The sequence below is a fragment of the Molothrus ater genome, chromosome 4 (assembly GCF_012460135.2).
Source record: "Molothrus ater isolate BHLD 08-10-18 breed brown headed cowbird chromosome 4, BPBGC_Mater_1.1, whole genome shotgun sequence".
Classification (NCBI taxonomy): domain Eukaryota; kingdom Metazoa; phylum Chordata; class Aves; order Passeriformes; family Icteridae; genus Molothrus; species Molothrus ater.
Genome location: NC_050481.2, coordinates 32,829,528 through 32,841,680, shown reverse-complemented (window position 1 = coordinate 32,841,680; position 12,153 = coordinate 32,829,528). Strand labels below are relative to the sequence as shown.

Here is a 12,153-nt window from a genome sequence, read left to right as displayed (position 1 = left end):
TGGGGGGAGGAGGAAATGCACTTGTGAAGTTTTCATTTTCCCTGTGTGTGTGTTCCTTTTTATCTGTAGTTGTAGAATAGTTAATAAAGTTCTGGTTCTTTTTCCCTAAGTAGGAGCCTGCTTTGCTTATTCCTGGTCACATCTCACAGCAGAAACCAGGGAGAAGGTATCTTCATGGGGGCACTGGCATTGTGCCAGTGTCAAACCATGACATTTTTGGTTCCCTGACCGGGAAATCGAATTTTGGGGGAGTGATAAGATAAAGTTGTGAGTAAAGCTGTGAGATGGGACCAAAGAAGAATAAGAACAAAGCATGTATTGAGTTAAGGTAGATGCATAGTAAAATCTGGGGATGAAGGTTTTCTTGTTTTGTAGAAGTGTTGAAGTGTTTTGTAATTTTGTTAATAATTTTAGAAAGTGTGTTCTCAGAGGCGAAGGGTGGAATGTGGTGGTTTGACAGGAAATGTGTTTTTTGAGATGCTGTGTTTTTGGCCAATGGATATTCAGACTTTAATATTGGCATTTAACCTGACCATTGAGACATGGACACGCCTCTGAGAACACGGAGTTAAAAGCAGAGCTCTCCCCTGGGAGGGTCCTCTTGGGTTTCCGGCGGGAAAGAGTTCGGGTCTCTCCCCCGGCCCAGCTGCTGGCTGGGCAGGGGGAGGGGAAAGCCATGTGGCCGAGAGAGGTAGGCCTGAGCCCCGGGGTGGAAGGGTGGAAGAGAGAGAAAGAGAGAGACACTGGGAGCCATCGGGCAGCCCCCCCTGAGAGACACAGAGAGAGAGAGAGAGAGAGCCGCTGCCTGGGACTGTAACCTTGAAGCTTGATAAACATGGGCCTGCGCCGGCAGCACGGCTGGGACGGAGAAGAGGGGGGGGTTCAGCCGGCCGCTTGTAGGAGCTTTTAACCCCTTTTTGGAGAATGAGAACTTTACAGATCATTGACTTTTCCTAGAAGATAGAGTGGAAGATGAGGAAGAAATGGGCCAGTGTGAGAGAGGTCTGGGCGAGTGAGAGATAGTAGAAGAATAGAGAAGAATCCTAGTGGGAAGAGATGATGGAGTGGCTTTTGCTGGACTCTTTTTGTATAGCCATGGACAGAACCATGTTCCTTGTGATACAGAGACTGCATTCTAGGGGGAGGCAATGGCCTCAGGACCAAGAGGGTTCAGTGTTGGTGCCCCTCGGCCCCAGGGGGTGAAAAAATATGGGGGGGACAGGTGTCCCAAAAGGAGAGATTGTGGGGACAGGTGTCCCAAAGGAGAGACTGTGCCTTTTTTGGATCAGGACAGAGCATCCTTAAAAGACAACCCTAGAAGCAGTTTTGGTCCGTGTTCAGTGGTGAGAGCACTGGACATGGAAAGGAAGAAGTCACGACGGCAGATGTACTCCGGGCGGTGCCACGAGTGACACAGAAACACACGAGGCTTCAGCTGTGTTTCCAGGGGAAGCCCATGGTACAAGAAGGACTCCTCTCCTCTTGATGAACTGAGGATTGATTGTCTAAAAGGTGGTGCTGGACTGAGAGTTGGTGATTTGAGGAACAAATGTATTGGGTTGGAAATTTGGTGGGGGGAGGAGGAAATGCACTTGTGAAGTTTTCATTTTCCCTGTGTGTGTGTTCCTTTTTATCTGTAGTTGTAGAATAGTTAATAAAGTTCTGGTTCTTTTTCCCTAAGTAGGAGCCTGCTTTGCTTATTCCTGGTCACATCTCACAGCAGAAACCAGGGAGAAGGTATCTTCATGGGGGCACTGGCATTGTGCCAGTGTCAAACCATGACATGGAGAAAAACTCTTGTGTAGTGGAACTGGTCCTTTCCATGAATGAAATTAACAGGAAAGCAAATTTTATGTTTTCTTTTTCTATTATTACTTTCTCGGATTTTTTCAGAAAATAACTATTTATTTTTGTAGGAATTCTTGTTCAAAAATGAAAGAAAAAAGTACTAAAAAATGGAATTAAGTTAATAAATTATGTACATGTCGGTTACCCTTTCATGTATGTAGCTAATTATATAGAATTTAGTAGGCCTTTTTGGAAGTAATATAATTGTAGTGTATTCCCAGTAGTTTTTCTTTCTCAATTTTGTTAAGCATAAATTACTTTTCCTCGCTATAAAGGTTGACATACTAATCCCCATTTACCATTCATGTGTCATTGAGACAACTATTTCACAACTAATGCTTACTAAATTAGAGCATAAATAAAGCAACTGAGTTTTTCTTTATGCTGCTACTCCAGCCTGGGGGAGGTCTCTTGTAAATAGAGCTTCGTTCCTGTAATTTAAACATCAGCTTTACACTTCCTCAAATATTGCAGTAAAAGGCAATCATGACAATGAGAAGCAATTTGTTAATGAAATTGTGGCCTGTGTTCAGTAGGAGTCTCTCATTGTTTCCTTATGATTCCTTTATCTGTCAGTAATATCCATCCATCATGCTTGTCCTTAAATTACAGATGTTGGTGTAAAGACTACTTTCAATTATGTATAAAATTGAAAAGCTTTTAATGTAGTATAGCTGTGGAGACCTGGTTTACCTCAACTTTAGTTAGCTATGATCGTAACCTGACAGTTCATCTCTCACTGGATTCAAGTGAACTGCTAAAATTCATAGTAATATTTAGAAAGTGGGTGTTAGATCAAAAGATACATAATATAGTACTTCTAACAGATTCCTTTGCTGAGTTTGTGAATGAAATTTTTTCTACAGAAAGTACCCAAACTTGTGGCATTAGCAGTCTCTCAGATTACTTGGTATTAGACAACATTTATGGATTTTATTAAAAAATGATACAAATACTTTTCTCCTCTGGTAATATGTATGAATGGTTTATAAACATGCAATATTTAAGTGCTCTTATAGGACTATTATACTAGCTACAGAAGTTTGTGCTGTGCAAGGAGAAGTAGAAATGTCATGGAAAAGTTGTTTTCTGAATTCTTCTCTCTGAACAGGTGCTGTGACAGAATGCATTAGTTCATTTTTCCTTAAGTTTTAGATGCAAAGTTAATGTCTAAAGTACATTAAAATGTCTTTCCTGGACTGCAATCAAACTTCCTTTACAACTTTTTCCCATAAACTATTTGGAGTTAAAAGTAGGAAGCACAACTGATTATTGCAATGTTTTTCATGATCATGTGATAAATACATTTAACTGTTTTTCCTCTAAATTTGCATGACTTGTAAAATCACTCATGGAAATATTTGTGCAATTTGCACATAAGTTGTCCAGAATTAATAATTAAATAATCTTCAATATTCAAATGAATATTAGCATCATTATTGCCTTTGTTGAGATGAAAACCTCTTTTCAATTCTTGGTCAATCATTAAAGGGACAGGCATGGTTCTGTGCTTAAAGGAAAAAAAAATCATCAGAGTGAGTTTCTCTTTTAAACTCGGGCATGAAGCAACTTGTCAATGCTACTGTGACAAATCCATGATTTAACAGATATTATTAAGAAAACTAACTCTTACTCTGTTCTGTATATGTAAAGAATAGCTCTTTGCAGTTTTAAACTTGCAGAATGAGACTGATCATCTTAGAGACTAAAATCTGAATGTGATAGCTAGCTCTGATAGCCATACACTAACTAACAAATAGGATTTGTCTTGTCTTCCCTGCCATCCCTGCAAAATGGTGTTAGTCATCACCTACAGCCAGACTGTCTTTTCAAAGGCACCACAGCCAGGGAAGTTTTCTAGGGGAGACAAAGATGGTGCTCATTTTCTGGCCCAGTCTCTTGGAGTTCGCCCAAATGAATTAGAGTATGTTCAAGTTAAGTGCTCTTTTCCCTCCCCACCACCTGGAGCCTGCATCCCTTCAGATGGCAAGGTTTGCCCACTGCAGCTTCAGAATGCCTGAGGAATAAACGTTTCCCTACTGAGTATTTCTGCATTAGACCCCTGAAAAGCAGTCACGCAGAACTCAATTCTTATAAATTGTATGGCCTCAATCTTCATGCCCCTGGCAGATGAGGACAAATATGCAAATACTATGCATAGCTTAGGCTGTCAGTTAAATCCAACTTGGGTCTGTCTATTTCTGTTACTTAAATAGCTATATAACAGTTGGTGTCTTTTAGAAAAACCAAAACAAAAAAGGCTAGGAGTGGGTTTGAGTCCAAAAACCATTTTTTCTTCCATGGTTTAATATCTATCATAAATCTTTCTCTTCTAGATATGAGTCTTTCTAGGATAGTGAGAAGCATTTAGGAGCTTCTTCCCTCTCTGCCTTTTGTAATGTCTGTGAAAATGTTCACAGTATCACCATAACAAGGCACCTGCCATTAAATATACCAAAATAATTAATTCTAGTCCCATACATATAAATTAGATTATTCTTAAAAGATCCACTTGCAAAGAAAACTGCCTACGCAGTTTCCATGAGGTAAATAGTTTCTCATAAATCCATGTAACTTCAGAATAGTGACTAAAAAGAAGATTGCAAAATAACTTTCTTTGCTAATCAGTATATTGCTGCAGTCTTGAAGTTACTGCTTGAGGTTAAGTATTGGCTAACTGAAAATATACATCTGCAACAAATTCATGGTGTTAGGCTGGTACACAATTGCATGTCTCATGTTATAAAAAGCCCTTTCAAAATCCTACGATTATCTTAATAAAAAACACCAAACAAACTCTTTTAAACTGTTTTTCTATCCAGTTTAAAATATGCAGTGACTGAAATAAGAAAACACCAGGCATACATTATTTTGTGGTTTGGTTTAAAATAAGTACTGACTGTAATCATTGTATGCAGGACGTTTCTGGAACATTTTCCACGTTATAGAAGACTTGATAATGAAAGGAGTAAATCAGATCTTGTCAAAGATATCCTTTCCCTTCCTTTTGCAATCCTACCTTTTCTAGTTCAAATAAGCTTGCTATGTCCAATAAATGAAAAGGTAGAGATAGCTTATGAGCCCTCAAGAGTAATTTCTGCTTTCTGAAGTCAAATATTATTATGATATATATAGCATATATTTTTCTGTCATATTTGCAGGGGGTTTTTGCATACATTGCATTTCTACATTTATATGAAAAGCTTTACTAGAGGTAAAACTTTAATAAATCTTCAGATGCACGTTTACAGAATGATAAATTTAAAAAGTGCAGGCTTGGAAACTGATAGAAGTTTCCTTAGTTTCTATAAAAAGAAAACCTTGTCTGAGAAAATATCTAAAACTGCAATAATTTGTTTTTGTTTTAATTTGAAGTCCAGACAAAGAAATGTTATGGCTCAAACTACTACAGAATTAATTTCTCATCTCTTAAAATAACCCTGTTTGTAGCACTATATGCTTTTTCATGTTTTGGTTTTGTTTTGTTTACCTTTAAACTTTTAATAGGAAATTAAGTTCCAAATAATCTTGTTTTGTGTATTTTCTTTTCAGGGGATAAATGCAAACCTACCGAATACACTGAAGTAAAAAATATGTTACTAGATCTACAAAACCAGAGATACATTGCACAATCAAAAGATAAATCTGTTGGTGAGAAAATGGCATTAAAGAAACTTCTTACAGATCAAATGTTCAATTATTTTGATTCAGACAATAATGGACTTGTGGATACTAATGAGTTATCTCAGGTAAGGTTTAATTTTTGTTTCTATTAGCACAGTGACTATTCAGATGTCTTTTTCAGGATATGTACAGAGGGAATATAATTTAGAAAATGTGAGTCTCTGAGATATAAAACTTAATTTGAGAGTTTTGAATGGCTAAATTATTTAGAAATTCTGTAGTGGTTATTTAGCAATTTGAATATAATGCTTTGAAATGCACTGCAGTGTGTTAGAACACTCTAGGCTGCTGTGACCATGAGTTGTTTTATCATCCGTGGCACACTGTCATCAAGTTCAAGTGTATAGATGTACTGTAGAAGTTGAAAACAATTAAAATAATGAAGTAAATCACTTCTGTAATACCAAAGAAATGTTACTGCTTTATCTTAGTCAGGGCTAGAGAAGTACAGAAGAAATCTTGCAAAGAGAGTTCATGGTGGTCTCTAAACAGAAAATTTTGACTAATAACATATCTAAACCAGTAATTGTTGCTCTGGTAGGCATAGCAGCACTAGCCTTAATCTACCTGAAAGGGTTGATTCTATTAAAGAGTGTTGACTGGGCAACTGTACCTTGATTGCTAGAAACCTAATCATGGCTAAACTGTATTAATGAGTCTAATACTGGGCAGCTGATTAAAATTTTTAAAAATAGCATTTTTTGGATGTGAGTGTTGAACATTATCCTGTTCATGGATATGGCAGTGTTGCATGGCAGTGTTATGAAATATGCTGGAGTTATCATTTCCATACAGCTAACTTTGAAAATTTTTGTTGCAATTCCAAGGACCGGAGGGTGATTGCAAATATAGGTATCATGTCAACTACTAATACACTATTTCAAAAGATTGATTTAAAAATATTTTTCTGTACTTTTACAATATTGATTTTTCCTGCAGCTCTCTTCAACTTTTAAGGGACTTTGATGCCTGTATATATCTTACAGATAATAATTTATCTATGAATACACTATATGAATAGATAACATAGATAGGAATCACATTTATAGATTTGCAAACTACATTTAATTCTTCTCTATTCAGTTGCTACGTCTATACTTTTCCTTTTTGTGTGTGCATTAAATATAGTTTTAAAATAACAAAAAAAATCTTCCATTATTGTGTTTTCAAACTTTCTATGTATGCTTTCCCAACATAATTTTTTTCTATAAAGATGAATTTATAATGGCAGATGTAAAGTAGTTCTTTTTCACAAGTATGGAAACAAGTCATCCTCAAACCCCAAATATGTGGGTTTTGCTTTTGCTAAAACTCATTGCAGAAATATCAAATTATTCAACCTACAGATGAATGCAAAGTAAATTCATTGTTAGTGCTGTTTGCATGGTTATTGTATGGTTTGGAAAGGTAGATACAAGAGCCTCAATGCACCCCATGAGAGACCCATGCTGGAATAGTCAGCTCCTGAAGGACTCTGCCATTTGGAAGGGACCAGTCCTGGATCAGTTCAGGAGGAACTGCATCCCATGGGAAGGACTCATGTTGGAGCAGTTCCTGTCTCCTGTAGGAGGAGAAGACTGAGAGGAGATCTCCCTCTAAGGAGGAAAGAGTAGAAAAGAGAACGTGTGATGAACTGGCTGCAGCCCCCATTCTCTGTCCCCCCGCTCTGCTGGGGAGGGAGAATATAGAGAATGTATTCAGTGAAGTTAAGCCCCTTGGAGGAAAGGAGTTTTATATTTAGTTTTATTTCTCATTTATCTTACACTTGTCTGATTGGTGTTGAATTCAGTTAATTTGTCCCCAGGCTGAGTCTGTTTTGCCCATGACAGTAACTGGTGAGTGATTGCTCCCTCACTTTATCTTGGCCCATGAAACTTTCATTTTCCAGTCAGGGTCAACCATCCACAGGGAGACGTTACCATACTCCTGAAAATGTTCTCAGGATTAGGAGAATTTTTCTCAGTTGTGCTCACAGTCAAAATTTCGGAATCTGCAGAGTTGTCATAAATAATAGCTCCTGTCTGCATTTTAAATGTAATCATATTAAGGGGATATGAAAGGAAACATACTTGCTGTAGAAAACAAGGACTCCTGAAGTTAATTTATATTCACGTGAATATTGAATTTCAGCTTAATAGTGCATCTTAAATTTTGCATCTTGTCAATCTTGCTGTGCAATCAGACCCTTGGACTGCATTTATTTTTTCGTAGGTGTCCATATAGTCATCTTACCTAACGTAAAATTGAAATTAATCAGTTGGAGATTGTGGTGACAGCAGCATTCCAATTTTATTGATGTATTTTGGAAAAAAAGTCATCAGGTTATTGAATTTGCATCTTGATGCAAGAGAAACAAGAATTTTTCTCCCTCAAAAAGCAAAAGTAGTATTCTTCTTTAAAAAAATATAGTTCAGATACTAAGAAAGGTTTGAGGTTTTTTGAGTTGTTTTTTTGTTTGTGGTTTTTTGTGGTTTTGGGGTTTTGTTTTGAGATTTTTTTAAAATACTTCGAGAATTATAGCAATACATTAAAAATTTGCAGACTATTTTTTTTCTACTGTTTCAACAATTCTAGCATCTGGGTATAATATTTTTCATGGCTTTGTAGTCCAATACAGAATTGCAGCTAAAAAAGAATTTTAACTCCAATACACTGGGTAAATGTAATAGGAAAGCAGTGGGGTTACATAGCTCCGTGCAGGCTCAATGGACTTTTTTTTCCAGTATAAATTCTTCTTTGCCTTGACTGCTTTAATCGCTGCATCTGACTCATTTAATGTTTTAGTTTCCAAATCTTGTGTTGGCAAGTGAGATATGGCTTGATTTTAAAAGAACTTATGAATTCAAACTTTTGAACCACTCTGTTTTGAGAAGTAAGTACTAAACAGAGAGAGTATCTATCTTTCCAAACTGAGACCTGTGAAACAGGCAAGATTCTCATCATCTTCATCATCTCTGAGCAACGTGTCTGCAAGGTTTCCAGTAAGGTGAGGTGGTTCCTTGAAAGGTTTGGTTTGTTTTTAAAGCACTTTGGCACATTTTAAATTAATCCAAAATAATGGAAGATAATTGAATCTTTTGGTTAGCTATGAATTTTCAGTTGTTAATAGACTCATTTGTTTATTTATTTTATCTTATGGAAAACCAAGCCAGAATTTAATAAAAATTTGTAAATTGAATACCAGTGTTTCTATCACTGTAGACTGCTTGATTACTGTATATTGGTTTTGTTGTATAAAAGAGAAAAAAGCAGAAGTATTATTAGTAGGCATGGGAATAAAATGTGTTTTTCCAGTTATGAATGCAATTATTCTACTATGGTGGAACTGCCATTTTATAAGCAGTAAGCCTTCTCTAGTTGCCATCAGTGAAAGATGCATAGGCTCTAAAAATGTTTCATTGCTTAACAATGAAATTCAAGGTTCTCTTTGAAGGAAGAAGTGTATGAACTGAAATAATCTATACTTGATTCGACGTAGTGTTTTTTTTTTTATTTATGTCCTACACTAGTGAACTAAGAAAGCAAAATTTTACAGAAAAGGGAAATGACATAGCCTGAAAGCAAGTTGAATATGTAATAATAATAATAAATTTTCCCCTTCCTTTCCCTCCTTTCAATTATCAGGTTTTAGATTCAAAAGAAGAAATTAGCATCCTTATTTATGAATTGCTATCTGTAACTTCAAATACCTGAATATTTTTCTTTTACTTACTAGCTTAAAGTAGGACAAATGAAAATACATTACATTTCTATAAAAACTCATCATTACTTCTGCAAAAACAAAGTTATTTTAGTTTTATTTCTGTATTAATGTTAATGATTTTGCACTTTATGCCAGCCAATACTTCATGGGACTTGTTTGCATAGGTACAACTTATATAAATTGCATCTCTCTGTCTGACTTTGTTTCTTAAACTCATCAAAATACTTGGTTGGACCCTGGCATTTTAATTTTTACCTTCATGACTTCTGATTTTGCATCTAATCTGTGCTGTTATTAAGAGTTATTTGGATGGCTTGGAACTCGAGAGAAGGGATAATGAGTCTATCATCTCTTTGTGTTGTTAATCAACTCTGGTTTTAACTACATGTTACATAGGCAGAAGAAAATTTTGTATATTGAGTTATAGTTCTGTTTACTTTCTGACATTAATTAGGGACATGTCATTTAGCTTACATTATCTATTTTTAACGTCACTAATCTAGGAAAAAAATAAACATGCGCTATATTCAGTTTTAGGTTCAAAATAAAAATAAGAACCCTCTAAGAAACTTTCAAACTGGGAGACATTAAGACTGTCTTAGGGTTGAGTACTGAGATAAAGCTTACAAACACTGTGAATGCCATACAAACTCCCAACATCTTGATCTTTCTTAGATGCCTTTGATTTTATCAAGTAGCAGTATTTCCCATTATATTCTTGCAGGCTGTGAAGGAAGCAGGAGCAAGCTTTATTTCTTGAAAAGAATCTTGAAAAGGACTGGCACAATGGTGCAGGATTTTGTTTGCACTTATTGTTTTGTCTTGGTTAAGTCCAGAGCCACAGGCTCATAGTGGTGGTGGTTGCAGGTTTAATTCTGAGATGTAGAATTTTGTCCAGCCTATCTATGTGGCCCTAATACCTATTCTGGTCTTACACTGTGAGCTAGGCATTTATGGCATTATATTTGCAGACACCTGAGGACGCATTTACATCTTCCTAGTCAGATTAGGTTTTCCCTCTGCTAAATGAAGAATTGGAAAGGCAGGAAAATGTGTCTCTCATTGTAGTAGTTTGCAAAAAGGCATCTCATATCTGAGCTATGTAACTTGGTCGGTTTGGGATAATATTGAGGTAATACCTTGAAATGAAATTGAGCACTTGCCTTTGTAGGTCACTAGCTGTGGGTTTAGCAGTTCTGGTACCTGCTCGGGGTTCTCTGTGTCATTCTGTGATGCACAAGTCCTATATCTTTACATATATCAAAGGTATCACACTACTATAAATAGAGGGTTATGTAGCTGCCCTACAGAACTTGGGGGTAAGTTATAAGAATATTGATTTAACTAGATTAACAGAAGCTAAAGCAAGGAACAATTTACCAACCTTTATTACCAATTTGGTTTCATTATTAATCAATTATTTTAATTTATAAGAAGTTATACTGCTGTGGAAGAGGGTGGAACAAGTAATTGAACCCCCCTTATGCAGTCAGAATTAATTTGGAGCACAGTTTTCACAATGTCTGGTGTTTGATGTGCTTAGTGTTTTATCAAGCACTGAGTGGCACTCTTGTGATGAGGTACTTGTTTTTAGGGAAGATGAATGCAGGTTAACCGAGGAACCCTATTTGATTTAAAGGAAGGTTATGTTTGTATTTGTACTTATGTAGCATTTTCCTTGGGGAGGGAGGTACACAAAGACCATTAATCACAGGCAAGCAAAAAACCGCTGACCAATAACACTTCAGGTAAGGTGGGCTAATGAAGAATGTGTTGTGTTATTTGTTGTCTAGTTTCATAAGGTCCACATATTTTTCATTTTGACTGTCAGAAATCAGATTTAAAGGAATGAATCAATCCATTCTGATGTGCAGTTTGTAATTTTTAACCAGATTAACTTTCCCAATCTTCTAAAATTGGGAGTTGTATTGACTAAATTTCTGAGGGGCTCTGAACTGAGGTGACCGTATGGTGTTTCATAGGAAATGGATAACTATGCACTATATCTTTTAGACATTTAATCTTTTCCAGAAAATGCAAATCCTTCCTCCATATTTCAAAGAGTATTAAATTCTGATGGATAAATTTCATTTTTTGGAAAAGACATCTTTAGTTTGAAAATCTAGGTAAATTTCTAATTTTTCAGTATTTATAGGGTTTCATCATGAACCATCAACAGTTTTGCTGTATATTCTGCCTTTTACCAGTTTATAATATTGCAAGTAAATGCTTCATTGACTTAATGCAAATTCAAACAAAAAATTGTGGGCATAAGTATTTGTGAATCTTCTCTGATAAGAGTTTTCATCTTAAAAGTTGGAAATAAAATAGTCCATGTTTGACCTGTATGGCACAATGATAAAATTGTGCAAACAATCTTAATCAGGCTTTAGCCTTTATACTTTATTTCTAGGTTGTGACTTGCTAAAAATTTTGCCCGTTTTTCTTCTGCCTCACTAAGAAATCATTGTTTAGTTTAACCAAGGAGTAGACAGCCTGGGTTTAAAGAATTGACTTAAGAAACAGTTTCCTTGTATTTTGCTCTTCTCCATGGACAGAAATTAATAGATCAATAGAATTTAAAATTTAAGGCGTGTTGTTGGATCATCTGTGAAACACAAGTGTGATTACATGGTGGTGTATCATATACATGGAATTTTATTCTATTTGTCCTACACTTTTAAGTAATGTCTTGCGAAAAACTTCTGTAAGGAAGTGTGCAACCTTAATTTGTCAGGCAGGCATATTGGCTTTGCTGGAGTGTCATATGGCTTGTAACTTCATATCTCAGTTGATCTGCAGTTCAAGTTGCTACAGAACAGATCCAAACCCCCACACCCTGAGTTGTACCTGGTTCTGAGCCATATCTCATGATAGAATATTAGTCTCCCTCCCCTTCAAAAGGAAAAGCCAAGCAA

General features: G+C 36.1%; 1 protein-coding gene across 3 annotated transcripts in view; it reads left to right on the top strand.

Annotated features, from left to right (window-relative positions):
- Positions 1–12,153, top strand: part of FSTL5 (follistatin like 5) — a 275,951-nt gene that overhangs the window by 145,106 nt on the left and 118,692 nt on the right. For all 3 annotated transcript variants that reach the window (XM_036382231.2, XM_036382232.2, XM_036382229.2), the window contains exon 5: positions 5,401–5,597. In XM_036382231.2, coding sequence (XP_036238124.1) covers positions 5,401–5,597 — 197 coding nt within the window. The remainder of the gene's footprint in view (positions 1–5,400; positions 5,598–12,153) is intronic.